The sequence below is a fragment of the Pan paniscus genome, chromosome 1 (assembly GCF_029289425.2).
Source record: "Pan paniscus chromosome 1, NHGRI_mPanPan1-v2.0_pri, whole genome shotgun sequence".
NCBI lineage: Eukaryota > Metazoa > Chordata > Mammalia > Primates > Hominidae > Pan > Pan paniscus.
In genome coordinates this window covers 99,105,140-99,132,252 of record NC_073249.2, presented here as the reverse complement: position 1 = coordinate 99,132,252, position 27,113 = coordinate 99,105,140, and the positions used below count along the sequence as shown (strand labels likewise).

Below are 27,113 nucleotides of genomic sequence, written 5' to 3'. Positions count from 1 at the left end.
GAGGGAGTGGTGAAAAAAAAAATCCATATGTATGCTTATGTAAATAAATCATATATTCATACATGCATACTAAACATCCATACAAATAGGAAATATTTACAGATTTAAATATAGAAAGAAAGGAAGGAGTAATGACCAGAAAAAAATGGGTGGGTAATACAGTATCTTTTCCAAAGTACAATAGCTTGTACTTCACAGATGGCACTGACAAAGGATCAAATGAGTAATTCTAAAGTCCAGTAGAAACGCTCATCTTTCAAGCCTGTTGACTTCTTTTTTTCTTTTTCTTCTTCTTATTTTTTCTTGAGAGGGAGTCTTGCTCTGTTGCCCAGGCTGGAGTGCAGTGGTGCGATGTTGGCTCACTGCAACCTCCGCTTCCCAGGTTCAAGTGATTCTTGTGCCTCAGCCTCCTGAGTAGTTGGGATTACAGGTGTGCGCCACCATGTCTGGCTAATTTTTGTATTTTTAGTAGAGATGGGGTTTCACCATGTTGGCCAGGCTGGTCTTGAACTCCTGACCTCAAGTGATCTGCCTGCCTGGGCCTCCCAAAGTGCTAGAATTACAGGCATGAGCCACCAGGCCCGGCCAAACCTGCTGATTTTTTCTGCATAATCTATAAAGAAGGAATGAATATCCACCATTGTCACTCCTCTTTCACAAAATGGATCCCAAGTTAAGTAAGATGGAACAACAAAAAATTGTGAGCATCCAGCCCCAAAATGCATATAATAATTTGTATCTAATTTCTATAAACATTCAATGGTACTACATTATAAAAAAACACAAAAAATAGAAAGTAAAAAAGAATACGAAAAACTAAATAGAAATACATGTTCTATATTTCCTTCCCATACCCTAATGACTCATTTCATGTACTCACTTTGGAGATCACAAGTCTAGACGATAACATTCAGAAAATCATGTGTAGTAATTCCACAGTCAGTAAACTTAGCAGCTCTAGTCCTAGCTAGCCATATCTTGCAAATACACAAGGAGCTGCAAACAAAAATTACTGGCAAGAGAGTGTTGAAAGATTAACAAATTTTCTCAATTAAAAAAAAAAATCAAAGAACATGTCTTTTATTCTATGTACTACGGTCAAAAGAAACTGCACTAAATCATTTGTGATAAAGTTTATAGTTAGCATACTTTATTTTATATAAATCTAGATATCAGTTTTTAAGATAATATATAACAAATATTTTAAATCAGCAATTATATAAAGGAGTATCTTTTTCAAGATCAAAATAATGGTATTTAAGAGTTGCTATGACTGGACTCGTTTCTACTCCTCTAGCGATATTTCCCATTACTCCTAATAAGTAGTGTTGCCAGACTTTTTCTCAAAAATGTCTCATGCTTTCTTTCTGCTTCTGCTCCTCTGTACTTGCTGGGGTCTTCACCCTTTTCTCTTCCTCTTTACATTCTACCCATTCTTTAAAGGCCTTGTTAAGGCCTTTAAGTGACCTCCTCTTTTCTATTACCTATGTGTCTCATGGCCACTCCCTCAGCTGTTTCACAGAGCTTTATTTATACTCACTTCCTTTAAAGTATTTATTATAGTCTTTCTCTTGGTATAGCTGTCTCTCAACTGTAAACTTCTTAAGAACAGGGATATTGTCTTCTTGGGTTTATATATTCTCCATAGCAACTAGCAGTGTCTTTAACATTGTTATTGCTCGATAAATTTATATTGATTAAAATGAATACTCAGAAGTGCATGTGAACATTTAAAATAGAAATACACATGAAGTGAGCTACAAAAGTTTTTTTGTACAAGGGTATATTTCAAATATAATTTGTTATAGGAGGTGGGAAGAAAAGTGAAGGAGGAAGAGAACCATGAAATAAATTCTTAAGCGCACTAAGCCTATCTGGCACTGTGAATAGGGACTATTTCCTAAACCAATCCAAGAAACTTTAAACCTTCGCGGGGCAGGGGGGGAGGGGGGCGGGGGGGCGGTTTCTTTGAGAAATTAGTTTCATCTGGACATTTACTAGTTAAAAATCCTACTTGAAAGAAAACAAATGGCCCAAATGAATACAAACCTTTCCCTCCCATAAAATAATAATTTTAAAAAATAGAGGTTTTTTTGGTGGGGGGAAGGGACGTTAGGAAATGTAATTTTCTCGTTGCTTACCTGATGTTACTCCTGGGTTATGGCTGGACGCAGGCTGTAGCTTGTGCTGTATTTTAGAAGGACACCTGTTCTCCCCACCCCACCCCCGTCCTAGTAGGTGAAAAACTTAGCCACGCAGAGAGCACAAACTTCCTGATCCTTCGATGCAGAGAAGGAATAACACATCAGCTTCCTCAGGATCACTAGGCAACCTACCTTGGTGTTTCTTCATTGCGCCAATCAGAAATCACCAAGGTTGAGTCCCGCCAATCGGAGCTCACAGGGGGAGGCTCTCCCCCAGCTATTCTGTTGCGATCCAGACAAACACCACCAAAAGCAGGCAGGTTTGCGTTCAACCTGACAGCTGGTCAATCCAATGAAGGAACCTTGGTGGAAGAGAGGAAAGAGGGCTGCGCTCCCCACCCCCATTAAACCAGCCAATCAAAGCGCTGAGTGAGCTAACATGGGCTGCCAATCTCGAAAGGTTTCTGTGGGTTAATTTCAGTGTAGCAGGTGTGTTGCTGTAGTAGCGTATACTGGGACAATTAAGTGAGATGTGTTGGGATCCAAGCAATACAGCTAAAAATAAATAAATATTTTTACATTGGTTGTTTCTGACAGTCAGTTTATCCTTGACTTGACTGTTCCAGAAAAACATGATCTGGGTCAGTTTGTGTACGTTTATATGGTTTACCTTAAACAGGATGAATACATTTCTACCATCGCATATCTACCAGCATTCCCTATAGCGCTTATTACTGACAAACCCATGGATGTGTATGTTTTTGGAATATGGCTGCTGAAACTACAAGCGGCAAACAGACCAAGTTTTAAGTCTTCCTTTTTCTAAAGCAAAGAAAGCAGGCAAGGCTGGAACTAGCTCCCAGGTTTCTCATTAAAAGCACAGCATTTTTCATACTACTACTCAAAAATTCTAGAAAGTGTGCTCAACTCTTCTTGCAAAGTAATAGCTACCGAAATCATCTAAAAATTAGTATTCCCTATCCCCCCATCCTCCTACCAGCCTTTCAAATGAATGAAGCCATATTTCCTGCTACTTAAATAAAAATTAGAAGCGATAAAAGGGCCTACGTACTGAACAATATTTTATTTATGCTGCAAAAAATGCCATACTTTAAAAATCAGTCTTTTTGTCCTGTAAAAAAAAGCATAGTAAAGGTAAAGCACCAATTCTTAAATTGTACATTATATATTAAAATGTTAATACATTATGTCAAAATATTGAAGAACATTGTTTTAATAACAGCACAATGACAAAAGAGCCAGTTAAATGGTATAATTTTAACATAAGTAAAAAGTGAATCCATACCAAATTTTAATACCAAAGTAAACATTACTGTTTAGAAAAATGGCATTAGAGGGCCTTAACAGATAGTATATATTTAAAGGAAATATTAAGTAGGTAATGAACAAAATCAATTTTGAAATTTTACTTATTACCGAATCAATTATGACATTTGTACTTTTGCTTTTACTCAAAAGTTCTATTGGATTTATCTCAAGATTAAGGACCACAATATGACAGTCAGCCAAAAACTTAGTTTTAGTGTACAAACTGCTTTAAACTATATATACATCTTCAGAGTTAGGGAAATATAATATAGGGTCCTTCAGTTTAAATGTTGAGAAGAACTCTGCAAGCCTGCAGAACAAAAATAATTTTTATATATGTTCCTTTGGTTCACTAAACTTTCTCCTTTTTGGCACTGACTCTTGACTAGGAGAATCAAAGTGATGGAGGACCTGTCAAAAGAAAACAACTACTAAGAATAGATACTTTCCTGTTTAAATGTCTTTAATTGTAGATTTTTTCATGTATCTGAGATTTCTCTTCTTTTTAAAAAAATTTATGCCTAGCATACCTAGCATAACTATATCTGGGTTTCTTAAAAGTAGAGTAAAATTTATTATTAACATCTTCCAATGGCTGCTGAAAGTATGTACTTGCAAAATGTATAATCTTCAGTAGGGCTGCTGTAGAAGTGAGAAGATAGATTTAACATTATGTCCTCAAAATAGCCAAATATTTCAGAGCAATAAGAAGGGAAAAAAGATTTTAAAATGAACTACAAATAGAAAAACATTCTACCTTGGAATCATGTACGATTTAAATCATGTCTTGCTTTTGTACTCTTGAGACGTTAACATTTGAGTTTTAAAAATAGTCTTAGGTTTTCAGTTGTTTAATTCTAACCTACTAATAATACTAAAATATCTAGTTGGAAAAATATGAATAATTATCTCAGAAATGGCAAATACATTATCTGATTTGGTAAAATAAGGTTCTAAATATGAAACAACTATAGGGTTTAAGTCAGGAAAAGATTTTTTTCTCCAGAGGTACTAGGAGGAGACCCTATATTTTTAGGGAACACATGTATTTAGTAAATTATCCTCCTTCTACTTCAGTTTTGATCTCTAGAAAGCTCAGATCAAATTTGTGGCCCAATTTCAGTTCTATATAAACAAAATGGCCTTAGTATTCTTGTACTGTCACTTTCTCATTCTATATTCTCTTATATTTTTCCTGGCACTGATTTTTTTTTTTTTTTAAAGACGGAGTCTTGGTCTGTCGCCAGGCTGTAGTACAGTGGCGTGATCTCGGCTCACTGCAACCTCCACCTCCCAGGTTCAAGCGATTCTCCTGCCTCACCCTCCCGAGTAGCTGGGACTACAGGCGTGCGCCACCACACCCAGCTTTTTTTTTTTTTTTTTTTTTGTATTTTTGGTAGAGACAGGGTTTCACCATGTTGGCCAGGATGGTCTCGATCTCTTGACCTCGTGATCCACCTGCCTCAGCCTCCCAAAGTGCTGGGATTACAGGCGTGAGCCACTGCACCCAGCTGATTTTTAATTTATATATTATAAATTCCTCCAATTACTTTAAATCATTCATGGAATGAGACAGGAGATGTTTACATGGAAAAAACTAATAAACCAACATAGGGCATCTTATTTCAAAATCACCTCGATTTTTAGAACAAAATATATTTAAACAAAATTTGAATATCAGAACTCTCAGGTACATCGAAAGATATCAAATTCATCATTTTAAATTTAATCTGTAGTAATGATATTCTGATCCTTGCCATTGTATTCAAACTATACATTATCATAAGACTTACTATTCTCCCAGATTCATGTTGACTTCTCTTCCGATTTTCTTTGGAAGATTTTACTGGTTGATTTCCATTTGCCTCCACAAAGATAGAATAATTACTAATTGGTTATTTCTCAAAGAACAGCCAACACTTGATTTTTCAATCTTATGCAACGATATGCAATATTTATTTATTTATTTACTTTTTAGGGACAGGGTCTCCCTCTGTCACCCAGGCTGGAATGCAGTGGCACCATCATGGCTCACTGCAGCCTGAAACTTCTGGCCTCAAGGGATCCTCCTGCCTCAGCCTGCCAAAGTGCTGGGATTACAGGAATGAGCTACAGTGCCCAGCTGGATATACAATTTTTTTAAAAAACAGCTTTATTGAGATATAATTTAGATACTATATGATTCACCCATTTATAAGTGTACAATTCAATGATTTTCAGTACATTCACAGAGTTGTACAACCATCACTACAATCAATTTTACATCACTTTCATCACCCCACAAACAAACCCCATATACCTTAGCTATCACTCTCTTATTCTGCCATCCTCCCACCAGCCTTAAGACTGTCTCAATAACTTTCCCAGTTCTGACTTTCAAATGAAAGGAATAATACAATATGTGGACTTTTGTGAGTAACTTCCTTTAATTAGCATGTTTTCAAGGTTCATCTAAGTTGTAGCATGTATTGGCACTTCATTTTTTTTATGGCTGATATTCAATTGTATGAATATACCACATTTTTTAATCCATTCATCTGTTGATGTATATTTAGGTTTTTCCCATCTTTCGGCTATTGTTAATAATGCTGTATATATAGTTATTAAAATGAATATTGGAAAATGACTAATGATTAGGTGTCATACAACTATTCTCTAAAAGGATATACTTCTTTTCTGATGCTTGAAATGAGCTTTCCAATGATAACTTCCTTAGTATATATAATAATGAATATTTTCATTTCTTGCCCTTTTCTAACCACAATTCAGTAATAATTCTCAAAATCAGGAGTACACTTGCTCAGAGTTCATATCCAAAAACATGTGCAATTTCAGAAATAAATTTATGTCCCTAAATCATCTTAATGTTACATTACAAGGAGATCTTGCTTAATAATTTTTAAAATGCTGGTCTCTATCCCTATATCCTAGTAAAGGTTATTCATCCTACATATAAACTGGCTAGGATGAACATTTTGCTTCTAGAAGTAGTAAATCTTGACATTCCTTTATCTCTTGCTTTCATGAGATACTCATTTGAATGCTGCCTTCTGCCAGTTCTAACTTCCCATTGAGAATAGGGGTGGGGGAAGACACTTAAAAATGGCACTATAATGAGTAGTGTTCCAATAATGTTTAATAACCAGCTCTAGGAGAGAAACAAACCTTGAGGCATTTGCTGATTTCTGTGCTGTGAATACTACCAACATGTCCAATTTAAGCTACCAACATGATATCTCTGAGCGGGGAGTTGGGAAGAAATGTTCTAGCACACCACTAACAGAGTGAACTATTTATTTCCTAAACTTTGGATATTTTATGTATTTTACAGAATGCTTTTTCTTCACCCCAATGAACCTTTGAGAGTAACTTAAAGGTCTAAAATCAAATATGAATTTTGATTTAGTATAATTCATACCAAAAGCTAAAATAAAGCAGTGATTTTTTCCCTTAAGAATATGAGATTCATTTTATACAAGATATATACAAAAGATTAATTTGTAATGTCTTATTAACAAGATACTCAATTTATAAGATTCAGCATGGTGCTCACTTCAGCAGCACATATGCTAAAATTAGAACGATATAGAGAAGATTAGCATGTCCCTTGCACAAGGATGACATGCAAATTCATGAAGCATTCCATATTTTTCAGAGTGAACAGAGAACCTATAGAATGGGAGAAAATTTCTGCAATCTATCCATCTGACAAAGGTCTAATATCCAGAATCTATAAGAAACTTAAACAAATTTACAAGAAAAAACAAACAACCCCATTAAAAAGTGGGTAAAGGACATGAACAGACACTTCTCAAAAGAAGACATTCATGTGGCCAACAAACATATGAAAAACACTCAACATCACTGATCATTAGAGAAATGCAAATCAAAACCACAATGAGATACCATCTCATGCCAGTCAGAATGGTGATTATTAAAAGTTAAGAAACAACAGATGCTGACGAGGCTATGGAGAAATAGGAACACTTTTACACTGTTGGTTGGAATGTAAATTAGTTCAACCATTGTGGAAGACAGTGTGGTGATTCTTCAAAGACCTAGAACCAGAAATACCATTTGTCCCAGTAATCCCATTACTAGGTATATACCCAGAGGAATATAAATCATTCTATTACAAAGATACATGCACCTGTATGTGCACCACTATTCACAATAGCAAAGACAGAATCAACCCACATGCCCATCAGTGATAGACTGGATAAAGAAAATAAGCAGCCATAAAAAGAAATGAAATCATGTCCTTTGCAGGGACATGGATGGAGCTGGAAGCCATTATCCTCAGCAAACTAACACAAGAACAGAAAACCAAACACCACATGTTCTCGCTTATAAGTGGTAGATAAACAATGAGAACACATGGACACAAAGAGGGGAACAATACACACTGGGGCCTGTCAGGGGGTTGGAGGGAGGGAGAGCATTAGGATAAATAGCTAATGCATGTGGGGCTTAATACCTAGGTAATAGATTGATAGGTGCAGCAAATCACTATGGCACACGTTTACCTATGTAACAAACCTGCACGTCCTGCACATGTATCTTGGAACTTAAATTAAATGAAATTTAAAAAGAAAAAAAGATCAAGCATGGGAACATTCTGGCATTCTAGGAAATTTCTCTGGGAGTCTGGATGATAGTATCACTTCTTCCCAAAACCTTTCCCGGATCCCTCTCTTTAATATACCTTCAGTAAAATTAACCATTCCTTTCTTTGTGCCTATGTAGCCTATTCAGACTTCTATAATGGCTCTGTATCATTCCTTGTTTATTTCCAGTTACTAAACTTCAGCTAAGACCATGAAGTATGTGTTATTCAGGTTATATCCTAAGCACCTAGTAAAGTACCTGACACATAGTAGGTACTTAGTAAATACTGGTTTAATAAATGAAATATTAAAATAAACTCACATATGGGGGAGAATTACAAGGTTACAATGGAAAACAAACCTAAAGAGATATTTACCATTTTATTCTGAAAGACTTTTCCACTTCTTGTTTTGCTTTCAGACATACCAAGTTCAGATGTTTTATTGACTAACTGCTCAACCTAAAAAAGAAAATAATTACAAAAAATATAACTTAGTATAATAAAACCTTTTCATAACACAATAAATGGGGTCCAAAAATTTAACCACATAAAATTTAGGGTCTTGTCAAGTTAAAATCAATAATTTTGAGTTGGTTCATACTGTTCAAAAAGCACAAAAATAAAGATAGTGAAACTGACACTTTACATAATTGGCCAACCACTGAACTGAGAAAGTACCAAATGATCACCAGGCGCCACCCTTCCAGAAGACAAGAAATTTAGTCTACTTATTTGATAAATGGGCTGGGCAGAGGAAGACAGACAATCAATCATCAATCATATTATTTCCAAGTTCATATTACCTAAATCTCTTATTTCAGGATTTTACTGTATTTGAAAAGCAGAATAAAACATGTATGCTCCAAGGCAACACAAATGTATTATATATTCCACTTATAAATACAAAGCAGGGTGGAATAAATAACTGCATAAGATTCTATCTAGCTCTGAAATTCTCAGATTCTACCAATAGTATTTAGGTTTATTACTAAACAAATCCACCAGTAATATACTCAAAATTCATCAACATATAATTTCCAGATTTAGTTAATAACAAGCATTCTAAATATTGAATTGTATTCTAAAAGACCTGGAATAAGAAAATCTGAAAAATAAAAAATTAGCACAGAAGCAACTGTCCTGTGAACAAAACAAAAGTGAGATGAAACTATCAAGTTTATACCTGAGAATGAGAAATAGAAAGATCTGGACTTTCTTTAGACCTCATAATTTCATCTTCCTCACAAACTAAACTTGGTTCTGTAAAAAAAAAAAAAAAAAATGTTACATGGGTATAAAATTGAGTTGGAAGTGAGTTAATGTACATTTTCATTAACTTCTTACCTTCAAGTTCAGAAGATGCAGGGTTTTTTTCCTGTTCTTCCATTTTAGTTTCAATGTCCAAATCATCCTACATAATTATGTGAAGAAAAAAATTGACACATTTCAAAAAGGAACTGAAACAACTGAGCAGAAAGCATTTATGAACAAATTTGTTTCATGTGAAGGCTAAATACAATATAAAACTACTGGCCGGGCATGGTGGCTCATGCTTGTATTACTAGCACTTTGGAAGGCCATGGAGGGAGGATTGCTTGAGACTAGTAGTTCCAGATTAGCCTGGGCAATATGATGAGACCTCGTCTCTATGAAAAAATTTTAAAAATTAGCCAGGTGTGGTGGCATGTTTCTGTCACCTGAGGCTGAGGTGAGAGGATCGCTTGAGCCCAGAAGTTTGAGGCTGCAGTAGCCGTGATCATCCCACTGCGCTCCAGCCTGGGAGACAGGACGAGACCCTGACTCAAAAACAAACAAACAAAAAAACCCAGGCCAGGCGCAATGGCTTACGCCTGTATTCCCAGCACTTTGGGAGGCTGAGGTGGGCAGATCACTTGGGGTCAGGAGTTGGAGACCAGCCTGGCTAACATGGTGAAATCTCGTCTCTACTAAAAATACAAAAATTAGCCCAGTGTGGTGGCACATGCTTGTAATCCCAGCTACTCAGGAGGCTGAGGCAGGAGAATACCTTGAACCCAGGAGGCTAGAGGTTGCAGTGAACCAAGATCTGCCACTGCACTTCAGCCTCGGCAAAAGAGCAAGACTCTGTCTCAAAAAACAAAACAAAACAAAACAAACAAACCAGAAAACCCCAAAAACCTACAACTACCTCATGGTTGCTAGAAATAAAAGTGTTCCTAGAATTTCTATCAAAAGGCAATTTATTAATCCAAATAAAGTATAAAATACTATTTTTCTTTATTTTGCAGGGTTGCTTTAAGGACAAATGATAAAAATATACAACTTTCGGCCAGGCGTGGTGGCTCATGCCTGTAATCCCAGCACTTTGGGAGGCACAGGTGGGCAGATCACCTGAGGTCAAGAGTCCGAGACTAGCCTGACCAACATGGAGAAACCCTGTCTCTACTAAAAATACAAAATTAGCCAGGCATGGTGGCGCATGCCTGTAATCCCAGCTACTTGGGAAGCTGAGGCAGGAGAATCACTTGAACCTGGGAGGAGGAGGTTGCTGTGAGCTGAGATCGTGCCATTGCACTCCAGCCTGGGCAACAAGAGTGAAACTCTGTCTCAAAAAAAAAAAAAGTAATAAACAAAAACTCTTCAGAGAGTTATTGAAGGATAAGCTCAGTCATGTTATGGTAGAAATTGCAACAGGTTTAATGTCTACATTACAATTATTGTTCCCTTTGTGATACATGTGAAAGAGATTTAAATATTTTAAAGAATGCTACAAACACCTCAGCCATATTTGTTATAAAGCAAGACTGGGATTTAGGTCTTAGAAAAAAGTTTTTTTCTTTGACTGAATTGGTTGAAAATTGATTGAATTTTCTATGTGTAAAGATGTGGTTAGACAGCCTAATCAGAATAGTGAATCTCTGTACATAAGTACTGTAGTCATAATTTAGAATAAATTGAGACACAGAATACAAGAGAGGTAAGATTAAAGGACATAATGTTAATGCTTGAAAGATTAAAGCAATAATGACTTTCATATTTGCTGGAAGTGAGGCAACAAAAAAACTCTTTTATACTTCTATTCATCCATTCACTCGACTAATACTTAGGACGCACTAACTAGAAATCCAAGTGCTAGGCACAGGATGATTAAAAAGTTGAATGAGACACTTTTCCTGACTTCCAGGAACTTCCAGGCTGCTTCAGAACAGTGACTTTCCAGGCCCTAGAGAAATTCAAGCACAGGCTACCTGAACACTTAGTAGGGATGTTGTAGAAAAGATTCCATCATTAGCCGGGAGTTAGACTAGTGCAATGCTTTTCAAATTATGCCCTAGAGTCCTAGGGGTTTCCTCAGAGTCCACTAAGAAGGTAAGTGACATAGGGAGTGGCAGAGCCTCCAGGAACATTCCCTACTTCAACCAGAATAGTTGTGCTTTTAAGTTCTAGTACAATGTTGTTTGGGCTAAGTAAAAAGTTTTAAAACCATAGGCCTAGACTTTAAGGTCCCTTTCAACCTTGAGTTTATGATTATAATACAGAATTTACACAAATGTTAATGGGAGCTATGAAAAATCTTCAGAATTGAGTCAAACATTTGTTATTATTGTTCTTTATAACTCTTGAAATACACTTACACTTGTATAATGCTCCTGTTCATCTTCTACATCTTTGTCCCTCAGGATTTTTTGAAATGGTGTTTTTATTTGTTTTGGTGATAGTATAGTTGAATCAATATTTTCCATTCGTTCTCTCTCAGTGGTCACTTTTACTTTGAAGATGTGAAAAGGTGTTGAGACTTCTCCCACATTTAAATACATAGGTTCCCCTTCAAATATAACTCCTTCACAATCACCATCCTTAAAACCGGGAGGCTGGTAATCTGGGGGTGTAACTGCAAAAAAGTAAGTGTAAACTGTGCTGTTCATGAAATTAAAGAAAATATAATTATTATTATAAAAACACATGCAGATTGCAGGTATTTCAAATAGTATATAAGGGCATAAGGTAAAACATACGAATTACTCTCCTGCTATGTCCAAGTCCCCATTTTATTCCCTAAAGGTAAGCTTTGTTTTCTTCACTTGACTGTCTGTGACCTTGAGTAAATTATTCGTCATCCCTGATTTGATTTTCTCACCTGTCAAATGGTGAAAATAATAGTACCTACTTCATAGGGTCATTGTGGGAATAAAATAAAGTGTCGTAAAATGTTGAGAAGAGAACTGGCACATAGTAAATACTCAGTAAATGTTAGTTGTCATTTTTGTTGCTTTATGTTCTTCTAGAAGACATGCATATAATAAAAGATATTTCATATTTACATAGGTTTTAGGAAATATATATAAAATTTCTTAAAAACACAAATGAGCTCATACCATTCCATACCTAGCTGGTTTTAACTTAATAATATATCTTGGATAACGTAATTTATCAGCACCTTCTTTTTAACAGCTTGTGTAGTATTCTATTACGCAGATGGACCATAATTTATTTACTCAGTCCCCAATGAAGGACACTGAAGTTGTTTCCAGTTTGTTCCTATTTTAGCCAATGCTATAATCAAAATCCTTATATAACTTTGCGTATTTGCACAATTATATCTTCAATATATTTTTCTCACTATAGAATTTCTGGATTAAAGATAGTGTGCATTTAAAATTTTGATACTGCCAAATTGTCCTCTAAAAATGTTGCACCTGTTTACAGTCCCTCGAGTGTATAAAAGTGCCTGCTCGGCCGGGTGCTGTGGCTCACGCCTGTTATCCCAGTACTTTGGGAGGCCAAAGTGGGTGAATCACTTGAGATCAGGAGTTCAAGACTAGCCTGGCCAACACGGTGAAACCCCATCTGTACTAAAAATACAAAAATTAGCCAGACATGGTGGCGAGTGCCTGTAGTCCCAGCTACTCAGGAGGCTGAGACAGGAGAATCGCTTGAACCCAGGAGGTGGAGGCTGCAGTGAGCTGAGATTATGCCACTGCACTCCAGCCTGGGAGACAGAGCAAGACTCTGTCTCAAACAAAAAAAAGTTCCTGTTTCCCCACATCCTTATCAATAATGGATTAACACGTTTTACCAATCTGATAAGTGAAAACTGTTAACTCATTGTTAAATTTGAGTGAGGTTATACTTCACATGGATATGTTCCTATCACTAGAGAAGCATCTATTTTAAAGCTTAATTTTGTAAATCTTTCTTTCTTGAATAGTGATATTAAGTGTAAATTTTATAATTTCAAAAAATTTAGGTGCTAAAAATATTTGGAATGGAAACCAATTGTTTCAATAATGATAAAACATATGTACCAACTGAAACAGGATGTATTGCAAATAGTACCTTCATCATAGTAAAAAAGTTTCATGGTCAAACAAACATCATTAGGTAAAGGCCCCAGATTTTGCATTAGGATATAAATCTTGCGAATGAGGAGAATGCTTGCTTTCTTGGTGTCAGTAGACGACATGCTAGATTCGTTGCTTTGGTTTTTACTAGAAGAGAATCACATATTAATTTATTTTATAAAACCTGTGGCTTCTAATATCATAACTTTACATTTTAACTATTTGAGATTCTTATTTCTATTATAGCATTAAGCTGTTAACTTGAAAGTTACCATGTGTTTTAATGTCACTATTATAAAATTTTAATATTAATATCATTGCTATAAATAATAACTTAATTTTACTTAAGTGCATTTTATATTAAGTGTTTAAAGAAAGCAAATTATGTTTTAAAATTATATTTCTATATTTCTAATCACCTAAGTTCTCTTTCCACAATTAAAATTGCTTATTATTAGCCACAGAATCCTGGCTTGAAGCTACTGCAAGCCACCACTCCATTTTGCATAGCCACATCTTGATGGTTAATTGGGGATGTCCCTGCAGTTTCAGAATGAATCCTGAGGTTTAGCTATATAGCATTAATATGAATAAGTGGTAATCTGTAATACAAACAGAAAACTATAGAACAATACCTTATGAAGTCCATGAGTGGTCCATTATTGGTGTATTTGAATTTGAATTGGTAACATTCTGAAATTGTCTTAAATAGAAAATATCGCAGTTATGCTTCTGATATTCAGTACTAGCTGCTAAATAGCTATATTCTGTTTTGTATGACTCAACATCTAGTCAATACTTTTTTCTGCCATATTAATCCCTATTGATCCATTGAAACTTTTGATTCCTCATAGTCAGTTTTCATGGTTTGGGTTTGGGGCTTCAGTCTTGGAGAGACATTTATTTCCCAACTCATTGTAATGTATGTTATTGTACGGAAAAGAGAGATCAGACTGTTACTGTGTCTATGTAGAGAGGGAAGACATAAGAGACTCCATTTTGAAAAAGACTTGTACTTTAAATAATTGCTTTGCTGAGATGTTGTTAATTTGTAGCTTTGCCCCAGCCACTTTGACCCAGCCACTTTGACCCAACCACTTTGATCCAATCTGGAGCTCACAGAAACATATGTTGTATGAAATCAAGGTTTAAGGGATCTAGGGCTGTGCAGGACGTGCCTTGTTAACAAAATGTTTACAAGCAGTATACTTAGTAAAAGTCATCGCCATTCTCTAGTCTCAATAAACCAGGGGCACAATGCATTGCGGAAAGCCGCAGGGACTTCTGCCCTTGAAAGCGGGGTATTGTCCAAGGTTTCTCCCCATGTGATAGTCTGAAATATGGCCTCGTGGGATGAGAAAGATCTGACCATCTGCCAGCGCGACACCCGTAAAGGGTCTGTGCTGAGGTGGATTAGTAAAAGAGGAAAGCCTCTTGCAGTTGAGATAGAGGAAGGCCACTGTCTCCTGCCTGCCCCTGGGAACTGAATGTCTCGGTATAAAACCCGATTGTACATTTGTTCAATTCTGAGATAGGACAAAAACCGCCCTATGGTGGGAGGCGAGACATGTTTGCAGCAATGCTGCCTTGTTATTCTTTACTCCACTGAGATGTTTGGGTGGTGAGAAACAAATCTGGCTTACGTGTATGTCCAGTCATAGTACCTTCCCTTGAACTTAATTATGACATAGATTCTATTGCTCACATGTTTGTTGCTGACCTTCTCCTTATTATCACCCTGCCCTCCTACTACATTCCTTTTTACTAAAATAATGAAGATAATAATCAATAAAAACTGAGGGAACTCAGAGACCGGTGCCGGTGCAGGTCCTTGGTATGCTGAGCGCCGGTCCCCTGGGCCTACTATTGTTTCTCTATACTTTGTCTCTGTGTCTTATTTCTTTTCTCAGTCTCTCGTCCCACCCGACTAGAAATACCCACAGGTGTGGAGGGGCAGGCCACCCCTTCAGTTATTTATACCACATGGAAGGAACTCCTTAGCAGGCAGATAAGGGAGGCAACATACCTCAGCAGAGTGGCTAACACAGGGCATAAATCTTTGCTATACTGTAACCACAGGCAAGCCACTTAAGCCTTAGTTTAAGTATTAGTTTCCCCAGCTAAAAAAGAGATTAAAGACAGTACATATCTCATTGATAGTTGTGAATAAATATTCAGAAATGGGATAATTTATACAGGGTACTTTATAAAGTACCTGACATATAGTAAACATTCAATAAATATTATTATTGTATCAACAAGGTTGCTAATTTACTGATAGAAAAAATGCACAATTATAAAACATATGAAAATAAATGAACATTTTCTGAACAATCAATTAGTTTTCTGAACACAATCTATTAATTCACAGCCTTTACCCAAATGATCTGCTTTGTCAGCATGGACACATATTAAGCATTAATCGCAGGTGTGAGTATCAAAGAAAAGACACATTCTCAGCCCTCCTGAAGCGTGAATACTTCTATTGCTTTCTTTATACTTCATTGCTTACATAGTGATGTTTTTAAACATCTATTTTTAACACCAGTTTAAATCTACCTCTCCTTGACTGAATGAAACGTCATATTGTAACAGCTATAGCGTAATGGGTAAACACCCAAATTGTGAACTGGCCTTCCTAGGTTCAAAAACCTGGTTCTGCCACTTCAGCCACTATGACCTTAGGCAAGAAACCCCTTGTACTTAGATTTCCTCATCTGTAAAGCGGAGAAGCTAATAGTGGTTACCTCATGAAGGTTGGGATGAATAAATGAGATAATGCACATAAAGCCCCAAAGAACAGAGCCTAATATAAAGTAAGCACTCGGTAGATCTTTCCCCCTTGTTTCTTATCTTCTGGTTTTCCCTTTCACGTTCTCCCTTCTCTCCTTTAATGGTAAGATAAATAGGTAGCTATGAATGGATTGGGATGAATATTCGAAGTTTAAGGATGACTTTCTTACTTTTCTAAAACTCAAGCCCTTTCATAATTCTAAAATGTAGTATAAAAAATACTACAAAGAATTCGACGTCAGGAGATTTAAGTTAAGTTTCTAACAGTTTGTAAGCTTTGTGGCCTAAGATCAGTCACATAATCTCTGTCATGCTAATCTGTTTAAAGGTAACAATCCAAGCCCTGCCTTACCTCAGAAGAGTTTTATGAAGCTCAAATGTGAAAATATATATGAAAGTATATTGATTAAAGCATAATTAAAAGCATAAGATATTCTTATATTATATTTCGTGTTATTTTTAGATATTAGAGGCATTATGTTTCTTTAGTAACTCAAGCACACTTACCTGAGGATCTTCTGGGTTTGTGTATACCTATTTAAAAACAATTTACAATTGAGTTATCTAAGGCTAAGTATTCAAGAACTAAATTAGATGTTCAGACTAAACTTCATGTGAACTCAGCAAAACAAACAAATAAAAATGACCACCCAAAATATTACTTTTTCATTCCATTGAATAGATCAGTTATTTGAATAATGTGACATAATCAATTGATAGTTTTAGTGTCATTTAATTAAGCAAGGCCAAATTTGGCAGTATTAAAAAAAGAACACACAATTTAAAAATACTTACAGCTAGAACAACCATCCTTAGCTGAAATACAACAAAGAACAAAAATCTTACTTGTAGTCTATAATTTTTCATTACGAATCATAAGAATTCTTTGTCCTATTTCAACATGTATTCCTAATAACAAATAATCATTGCAGATCTTGACTGCATAAGATCAATGCCTATAATGCAGTACCTTAGATATGCTTCCCTATCCCCTGAAATATCTATTGCTACTAAAATTACTGATGATTGAAATTCATGTCAGCACTTTATTTCATTGACTTAAGCAAAAAGGACATTACTGCCAGTTACAAGGAAAAAATATATATATTGTGAAATAACACAATATATGTGTTATACTGAAAACAATGAGAACTGATTTTGAAAAAAGAAAAAGCAGAGTTCAGGGCCCTATGAATTCAACAGAGGGAGGAAGTTTTGGAGACCATAGGAAAAGAAAATCATAGAAAATAATTTAATCAAGTGATCTGCCAAAAATCTAAGAGTCATCCTTGATTCTGATCTTTTCCTTGTATTACACAGCCAGTCCATCAACAAATCCAATCACTTCTACTGCCAAATCTATCCTGAATCTCCTCTCTCTGCTATCCTGGTCTAAGCAACCATTATTTCTCACCAGTACTACAGTAATGGCCTAGGTGCTATTCTCCTTACTCCCAATCTTAATCTCCTTCTACAGCATATTCTCTAAATTGTGGGCAAAGTGATTTAAAACAATTATTTTTTAAGACAGAGTATCACTCTGTCACTCAGGCTGGAGTACAGTGGCATGATCTCAGCTTACTGCAATCTCCACCTCCCAGGTTCAAGCAATTCTCCTGCCTCAGCCTCCTGAGTAGCTGGGATTACAGGCGCGCCAACACGCCTAGCTCATTTTTGTATTTTTAGTAGAGACAAGGTTTCACCATGTTGGCCAGGCTGGTCTCAAACTCCTAACCTTAGGTGATCCACGTGTCTTGGCCTCCCAAGGTGATAGGATTACAGGCATGAGCCACCATGCCTGGCCTAAAACAATTTTTAAATGTAAATCAAATATTACATTTCTATGTATAACCTTTGAATGGCTTTTCTTTGCACCTAAAATAAAAGCCACTGAGTGCTCTGGCCCTGCTTATCTGCCCAGGCTCATCTCATGTTATTCCCCCCCACTGCACAATTGCCCTCAGTCATATTGGCCTTCTTTTTGTTCCTGGAACTCTCTAAACTTCCAATTCTTTGCATTTGCTGCTCTGCCAGGAGTATTTTCTCCTAAAATCAATGCCTGGCTGGTTTCTTCTCATTCAGGTCTCTTCAATGTCACTTCCTCAGAGAAGCTCCTATGACCATCCCATCTAAAGTTACTTCACCTTTCCATTTACCACATACTTTTGCTAAAAATTTTAATGGCAATTTAACATTATTGAAAAGTATATGATTTGTTTTATTAACTACTTGTTTTCCTACTATACAAGGGACCCTTTTTGTTTTGTTGATCACTGTTAGCTTACCCAGTTCCTACCTAGAAGAGATGCCTAACACATAACGGGCGCTCAATATTTACTACGCCTTAATGGGGAAGATTAGGAACCATGAATAAAAATTAATCTTCTTGAGGCTGAGGCAGGAGAATGGCGTGAACCTGGGAGGCGGAGCTTGCAGTAAGCCGAGATGGTGCCACTGCACTCCAGCCTGAGCGACAGAGCAAGACTCCATCTCAAAAAAAAAAAAAAATTCATCTTCTTCACAATTAGCCGAGTGCTGGACTTCATTATGCAAGTTGGTACTAAATTATACTAAGTATGCAAAAAGGATTACAATACATCTTAAAACCTTCTTAATTTTGCTAATTCAGAATTTGTGACAATTTAACCTAGATTATGTGGAAATTTATTTTTGAACCCTAATAAGAAAATAATTTATTAAATTATTAGTATAAACAAGCTTGTAGAAGGCATGTGAAACTAATGAATAAACTATTTGAAAAGACTCTTTAATTCATTAACTTTTTTGTAAGTTAACACGTGTTATTAATACAAATAAGTGTTAAAAAAACTAGCTTGGAAAAATTTGTTTAGTGTTAATTCCATTATCTTTAAATGAGTTGATGATTAGTCTTTAAAATATTCAAATGTTTAGGCTTTTCAGTAATTCAGACTGACCTACACTCAAGTTAGTTCAAATGAATGTTTTACTACATCATAACTCCAGTTATATTTGTAGATCATAAACTGTAGAAAAAAAGGATAAAGAGATTGCAAGACTTACATATTTTTTCTGTAAAGCATCATAACATCCTAGCATCCTAAAAAAAAAAAAATCAAGGATTCATTTTTAGACTGAATGCATTTCCAGAAAATAGTTATTTTCATAAATTTCCATATTATCTCATTACTAAATAATACAAAAATGTCTTATTAAAGCTCCCTTCTTATTAACTAGCTTAAAACAAGACAAAACATAAAAAACAATGTGGCAGAAATGTAAAATGATGATAGAGATGGAAGGGAAAATACAAAATATCTGACAGCTATTTGTGGGGAACAATAATAAAATAAATAAAGCCTGCTTGCATGGGGCACAAAATAAAGAAACATTTATTTTTAAAATTTATTTTTCCAAATACCTAGACTTCAAGGAGAGGAAAACTTCAGTGGAAAATTTAATGACCTACAAAAATGCTATCTAGCATTAAAGGGTGATTCACTAAAATTTGGTTAAACACCAAAGGTATCCAAGGTACAAAAAAAAGTAAAATGAGAAAAAAATAATTTTCTCTCTTTAGGTATTCTTTTACTTGCCATTTCACTAACTGTGTAGATCCTGGGCAATTTTTATCTTCTCTCAGTATTTTGACACAAAGATCTAAACACAAAAATGATGAAATATAGTTACTTAAGAAAAGTAAACAACTAGAAATTTTAAATGAAGTTTATTTTCTTCTGCTGTGTATTACAGGTAAATTATTATTATAATTATTATTATTTTGAGACAGGGTCTCACTCTATCACCCAGGATGGAGTGCGGTGACATGATCTCAGCTCACTGGAACTTCTGCCTTCCGAGTTCAAGCCATTCTCCCACCTCAGCCTCCCCAGTAGCTGGGACTTCAGGTGCGCCACCATGACCGGCTAATTTTTGTATTTTTTGGTAGAGACAGGGTTTCCTCAAGTTGGGCAGACTAGTCTCGAACTCCTGACCTCAGCTGACCCGCCTGCCTCAACCTCCCAAAGTGCTGGGATTACAGGCGTGAGCCACCTTGCCCAGCACAGGTAAATTATTAATAGCAATAATTAATATTATTAATGTAATTAAAGGAAGAAAGGTTATATGAAAGTAGTATTTTAATATTTATTATAAGATGCCATCATAATAATTAGGATGCAAGCTGATGGGTACAAAAATATTTCGTAAAAAACTTATAGAATCCATGAAATTAGATATGTTGCTTTCATGCCATTGTTATACAAGAATCTTAGAATCTTATCCCAGTAAAATACTTGTAAAGGCCAAGAAGTTAACGGGCTATCAAAAACAAAGAGGCCTGCAAAGAAGCAACATGTAACACAGTGGAAAAGACTGAGAGTCTCTCATATCCTCAGGTACCTTAATTGAAAAACAGGTATTTGTAGGACTGCTACATGAATTAACAAGATATCGTATATAACATAGTGCTTAACATATTGCCCAGCACATAACTGGTGTACAATATTATGCATGTATAATGTACTGAGAAATAAGTTATTATTGTAGTATAAACTGGCTGTATTATTATTATTGTTTTAATTTAAAAAATAGAGATGGAGTCTCCTTATGTTGACCAGGCTGGTCTTGAACTCCTGGCCTCAAGTGATCCTCCTGCCTCAGCCTCCCAAAGTGCTGGGATTACAGACGTGAGCTTCCACGCCTGGCCCTGGCTGTATTATTTTTACTTCCTTAAAATAGCACAAGAACATACACTACTACTGTATGTTTTCTATTGATTTCTTTCATCATTATAAGCATAATTTCAGGTAAAATTATACTTGAGAAACTGAGGAAAAATTTTATGATTAAGTGCTTCTAAAGGTATTGAATATATATATATATGTATATATTTTAAAACCATTTAGGTATCCAAACAAAAACAAAAACTTGTACATCAGTGCGGCATTATTCATAATAGCCAAAAAGAGAACCCAAATGTTCATCAACTGATAAAGGGATAAATAAAATGTGGTACAGCCATACAATAGAACATTATTCAGCAACAAAAGGGGATGAAGCACTGATCCATGCTACAATACGGAGGAACCTTGAAAACATGCTAAGTGAAAGCCAGTCACAAAGGACCACTTTTTTTTTTTTTTTTTTTTGAGACTGAGTCTTGCTCTGTTGCCAGGCTGGAGTGCAGTGGCACAATCTCGGCTCACTGCAACCTCCGCCTCCCGGGTTCAAGCGATTCTCCTGCTCAGCCTCCCAAGTAGCTGGGACTACAGGCATGCACCACCATGCCCGGCTAATTTTTGTATTTTTAGTAGAGACGAGGTTTCACCATGTTGGCCAGGATGGTCTCCATGTCTTGACTTTGTGATCCGCCCGCCTCGGCCTCCCAAAGTGCTGGGATTACAGGCGTGAGCCACTGCACCCGGCCAGGACCACATTTTATATTATTTCATTTATATGAAATGTCCAGAATAAGTAAATCTGTACAGACAGAAAGTAGATTGGTGATTGCCTAGGACTGGGAAGGTTGAGGGGAAGTGCATAGTGGCTTAAGGGGTATGGAGTTTCTTCTTGGGATGAAGAAATGTTCTAAAATTGACTGTGGTGATGGTTGTACAAATCTGTTAATTTATTAAAAATCATTGAAATGGGCCGGGCGCGGTGGCTCACGCCTGTAATCACACCACTTTGGGAGGCCGAGGCGGGCGGATCACAAGGTGAGGAAATCGAGACCATCCTGGCTAACACGGTGAAACCCCGTCTCTACTAAAAATACAAAAAATTAGCCGGGCGTGGTGGCGGGCGCCTGTAGTCCCAGCTACTTGTGAGGCTGAAGCAGGAGAATGGCGTGAACCCAGGAGGTGGAGCTTGCAGTGAGCCGAGATGGCACCACTGCACTCCAGCCCGGGCGAGACCCCGTCTCAAAAAAAAAAAAAAAAAAAAATCATTGAAATGTACACTTTAAACAAGTGAACTGTCAGGTACGTGAATTGTATTAATAAAGCTTCTATTAAAATAAAATTTCTAAGTCAAAAATTATAGTTTTGGAGCAAGCAAAAATAAAAATACCATTTTAAAAGAAAGCTTTAAAATAAATATTGTATTACCATCTAGATATCTTGTTCCATAAGCGCATTCTGGGAATATTCCCCTCAAATACGTGATACAGGATACTGAAACTGCTAGAAGCCTCTTCACTAACACCAAAGACTGGTGTTCAGTTGATATCTTATTGGGAAATACCAGTGCACTCTAAAATTCAAGGGAAAGTAGAACACTTTATTTAAATTTATTAAAAATAAAGTTTCTCTTGACTTAACATATATCCAATTTTGTATAAGCATAGTACTCACCCCAAGAATTCCTCTCTATATTGGTTAGTAATCCCCCAAAAGTCAGAGCGGCATAAAAATGTGAGGGTATTTCTAGGGTAATAGCCTAAAGGACATATGCAAAAAGTACCTAAAAATCTTTCAATTTTTTTTTTTTATTTTTAAAAAAATTGAGACAGGATCTCACTGTATTGCCCAGGCTGGAGTGCAGTGGCACAATCACAGCTGCCTACAACCTCCATTGGATGCAAGTTGATGGGCACAAAGTATTTCATTAAAAAAGTATAGGCCGGGTGCAGTGGCTCAGGCCTGTAATCCCAGCACTTTGGGAGGCTGAGGCGGGTGGATCACAAGGTCAGGAGTTCAAGACCAGCCTGGCCAAATGGTGAAACCCTGTCTCTACTAAAAATACAAAAATTAGCTGGGCGTGGTGGCAGGTACCTGTAAACCCAGCTACTCTTGTAATCCCAGCACTTGGGAGGCTGAGGCAGGGAATTGCTTGAGCCCAGGAGGCAGAGGTTGCTGTGAGCCAAGATCGCACCACTGCACTCCAGCCTGAGTGACAAAGCGAGACTCCATCTCAAAAAAAAAGTATATAATCATTATATAATTCTTCAGATTATATTCAAATATATCAAATGCTTGTATTTTGAGGATGAATAAAACAAATGTTAATAGTGGCTGGTATTTTAAAAACACCTTTTTGGGACACCCATATAAAGTGTTTTTCAGTTTAATGGTTTTTAGTTTATTCACAGAGGTGTGTGTGCAACAATCACCACCAATTTCATAACATTTTCTTCATCCCAAAAAGGAAACCCATACCAATTAGCAATCACTCCCTGTCCCTTATCCCATCCCATGTCCTACCCATTAGCCTATCTGTCCCTATAAATTTGCCTATTCTAGACATTTCATATATCCTCGCACAACCTCTAAAGTAGCTGAGACTACAGGCGTTGCACCACCATGCCTGGCTAATTTTTTTTTTTTTTTTTTGTAGAGATGGCATCTCACTATGTTACCCAGGCTGACCTAAACTCTTGCGCTCAAGCAATCCTCTCACCTCAGCCTCAGCTCAAAAAGTACCTAAAAATCTTAAGAATCCCCTTGCAGATTAACTGTCTGTAAATGCATAACACATGGATAGATTACATTGATTTTTCTCTTTGGTCACTGAGTAGGTATAACAGAGGTTAAGTGTAATGCAAAATCCTATACAAATATAGCAAATGCATATTTGTCTCTCGGTTACAAACATTCATTTTCTTTCTTTTTGAGACGGAGTCTCACTGTTACCCAGGCTGGAGTGCAGTGGTGTGATCTCGACTCACTGCAACCTCCTCCTTCTGAGTTCAAGTGATTCTCCTGCCTCAGCCACCTTCATAGCTGAGATTACAGGCGTGAGCCACCGTGCCCGGCCTCATTTTCTTATTTATTTATTTTTATTCTGCTTATATATTGAACATTCATGTTCTAGAGGTGGACTGCTATGAACAATAATTTCATCAAAGCAACAAAGCAGTATTCATTAATACCTAATGTAAATTAAATGTGAATGAGCAATTTAATGCAATGCAGCAAACATCCAATAGAATTCTCAATTAATTCAAAATACTTTAGCAAATATCTTCATTTCTTAAAACATGCAGTTTCCTGGTATCATAAAACCCTCAAATAGTTGAGCCCTAACTTCCAACAGAGTATTTGAGACTTCAAGAAACAATAAAAGCAGCTATTATTAAGATATACCAAAATACAAGAAATCATACCATGGGAGTCCTCTGCAACTGGGCAGTGGCCATCTTCTTCTGATAAAGTATTTTCTTTAATTCAACCTTGTGACACAAATACAAGCTTTAACTTAGAGCTCATTTTTTTCCTCTAACATTTCAGTTTACCACATATAAAATTCAAAACAATTTTATGTGAATAAATTTGAATTTCTTTAATTAAAATAGTCTTCAAAAACGTAGAGGTCGATATTGCAGTAGAACCATTTTGAGTAGGGTCCTGATTTGAAGCCATGTGACTAGCAAGTCTCAAACAAATGGGTTATTAAGAAACTGTTTAAGAGAACTTTTTAAAAAGGCACAATCTTCCTATTGTTATTCCCTATACAAATTCAAACAATGACAACATTGTACAGGCAGGTATTCAGTAATGAAAAATTGCCTGGCAAACCCTCTAAACTTTTTCAGTTTTATTTCTTTTTATTTTTCATTTTTTTGAGACGGAGTTGCGCTCTGTCGCCAGGCTGGAGTGCAGTGGCGCGATCTCAGCTCACTGCAAGCTCCGCCTCCCGGGTTCAAGCGATTCTCCTGCCTCAGCCTCCCGAGTAGCGGAGACCACAGGTGCCCACCACCACAGCCAGCATATATATATATATACAAATTTTTTTTTTTCGAGACGGTGTCTCTCTCTGTTGCCCAGGCTGGAGTGTAATGGCGCGATCTCGGCTCACCGCAACCTCCCCCTCTGGGTTCAAGTGATTCTCCTGCCTCAGCCTCCTGAGTAGCTGGGACTCCAGGCATGCCACCACGCCCAGCTAATTTTTGTATTTCTAGTAGACACGGGGTTTCACCATGTTGGCCAGGAAACTCCTGACCTCGTGATCCGCCCGCCTCGGCCCCCAAGGTGTTGGGATTATAGGCGTGAAGCACCGTGCCCGGCCGCTAATTTTTTTTTCTATTTTTAGTGGAGACGGGGTTTCGCCATGTTGGTCAGGCTGGTCTCAAACGATCCTCCGGCCTCAGCCGCCCAACTTGCTGGGATTACAGGAAGTTGTGTGTCCGGAACCACTGTGTCCGGCCCCAATTTCACTTTTCTTAATCAGACAATTCAGCTGGAAGAGTTTACTAAAGAGGCAAACTTCATAGAAGAACCTATTTACGTTAAACGTTTAAATTTATCCTGACAAATCCTGAATTCGCCGTCCGTACTCACCCCATCTCAAGAACCTCTGTTGACAAGTAAGTGGGTATACATTTTTACCGCAAATGTTTTACCACTAAGACCTTAAGAAACTTAAAAGTAGGGGGAAGCTGACAGACAAAGAGATTAAAAAGTAAAATATACGCACACACACACATATATACACACTAATATATATTACATTACGTCTGAGGGGCGGGCGCCGGAGACCAGAAGAGCTGCACGAGACTGCACGCGCTGTGCCCGACGCGCATGCGCTTTCCTTCAACGGTCACCCGCTGGGGCGCGACAGTGGCTTTTTGACCCCTGGTCGAGGTCACCTTTCCCGCCAAGAGCAGCGCAAGGTGCACTGGGAGCCTCAGACACGGGAAGGCTCAGCGCCACGTCTCAGGCAGTGGAAAAGCCAGACAGAAGGGGGAAGGTTAAGTAACTGTATGTGCAGTTACTGAATTTCTGATTGTTTTCTGACTTTTGATTTTCTTTCTTTCTTTCTTTTTTTTTTTTTTTGAGACGGAGTTTTGCTCTTGTCGTCCAGGCTGAAGTGCAGTGGCATGATCTTGGCTCACTGCAACCTCTGCCTCCAGGGTTCAAGCGATTCTCCTGCCTCAGCCTCCCAAGTAGCTGGGATTACAGGCGTCCGCCACCATGCCCAGCTAATTTTTGTATTTTTAGTAGAGACGGGGTTTTGCCATGTTGGCCAAGCTGGTCTCAAACTCCCGACCTCAGGTGACCTGCCTCCCTCGGCCCCCCAAAGTGCTGGGATTACAGGCGTGAGCCACCACACCCGGCTGACTTTTGATTTTCTTATTGGAACTACCACAAATTGCATTTCCACCTTCCAATCTCCTGTATCTTCAGGAAACCATTTGCTTTAGCAGTCTTCTACTTAGCCACTTCCACTGTGTTATGTCATTGGGGACAATGGATAGCTTTGAATGTAATTTGTCTCATTTAGAAATAAAATAAAATCAGAGTGGGTAGGTATTAGTAGTTGGAGATTATTCAGTAGTACAAGCTTCTTAGTTTACAGATTATTATATATCCAAATACATTTCTTACCAGTGTAAACATTCAATTACAGGCATACCTTGGACATATTGCAAGTTCAGTTCCAGACCATCCAATAAAGCAAACAACACAATAAAGCAAATTACACAATTTTTTAGTTTTCCATGTGTATAAAAGTTATGTTGGCTAGATGTGGTGGCTCATGCCAATAATCCCAGCACTTTGGGAGGCTAAGGCGGAACGATTGCTTGAGGCCAGAAATTGGGGATCAGCTTGGGCAACAAAGTGAGACCCTGTCTCTACAAAAAATAAAAAAAATTAGGCAGAGGTTGTGGCACACACCTGTAGTCTCAGCTACTCAGGAGGCTTAGGCAGGAGGATCCCTTGAGCCCAGGAGTTTGCAGTGGCAGTGAGCCCTGTTTGAGCCACTGCATTACTGCCTAGGCGGCAGTGAGACTTGTTTCAAAAAAAAAATTATGGTTACACTATTAATATCTTTATATATATATATATATAAATATTTTTTTTTTGAGACGGAGTCTTGCTCTGTCTGTCGCCCAGGCTGGAGTGCAGTGGTACGATCTCGGCTCACTGCAAGCTCCACCTCCTGGGTTCACACCATTCTCCTGCCTCAGCCTCCCAAGTAGCTGGGACTACAGGCGCC

General features: G+C 37.2%; 2 protein-coding genes and 1 non-coding gene across 4 annotated transcripts in view; 1 reads left to right on the top strand and 2 right to left on the bottom strand.

Annotated features, from left to right (window-relative positions):
* Nucleotides 1-2,342, bottom strand: part of GOLPH3L (golgi phosphoprotein 3 like) — a 50,897-nt gene extending 48,555 nt beyond the window's left edge. The window contains exon 1 of the mRNA XM_003817295.6: nt 2,142-2,342. The gene's annotated coding sequence lies outside the window, so the exon portion shown is untranslated. The remainder of the gene's footprint in view (nt 1-2,141) is intronic.
* Nucleotides 5-27,113, bottom strand: HORMAD1 (HORMA domain containing 1). Of its 2 annotated transcripts, XM_034934796.3 has the most exons (16): nt 25,454-27,113; nt 24,280-24,345; nt 22,283-22,427; nt 19,772-19,835; nt 19,239-19,275; nt 16,992-17,012; nt 16,704-16,730; nt 14,039-14,106; nt 13,399-13,550; nt 11,697-11,953; nt 9,427-9,493; nt 9,266-9,342; nt 8,458-8,541; nt 5,267-5,338; nt 2,337-3,884; nt 5-1,012 (listed from the first exon to the last, which is right to left on the bottom strand). In XM_034934796.3, exons 2-15 carry the CDS (start codon nt 24,310-24,312, stop codon nt 3,804-3,806), a joined length of 1,185 nt encoding a protein of 394 aa, XP_034790687.1. In that variant the 5' UTR covers nt 24,313-24,345; nt 25,454-27,113; the 3' UTR covers nt 5-1,012; nt 2,337-3,803. The 2 variants fall into 2 exon arrangements, with proteins under 2 accessions (XP_034790687.1, XP_054957687.1); XM_055101712.2 differs by having other exon boundaries at nt 2,337-5,338.
* LOC112438271 (U6 spliceosomal RNA) lies at nt 7,019-7,125 on the top strand. The gene has a single exon (XR_003026725.1). It is a non-coding gene; the product is annotated as a U6 spliceosomal RNA (small nuclear RNA).

Coding starts and splice junctions, on each gene's coding strand:
- HORMAD1 (XM_055101712.2), bottom strand. CDS start 24,312: ATGGCCACTGCCCAGTTGCAGAGGACTCCCATG. Junction 19,276..19,771: donor TCTACACAGTTAGTGAAATG/GCAAGTAAAAGA, acceptor TTTTTTTTTTAG/GATGCTAGGATGTTATGATG. Junction 9,494..11,696: donor AACAGGAGCATTATACAAGT/GTAAGTGTATTT, acceptor ATAATTATGTAG/GATGATTTGGACATTGAAAC.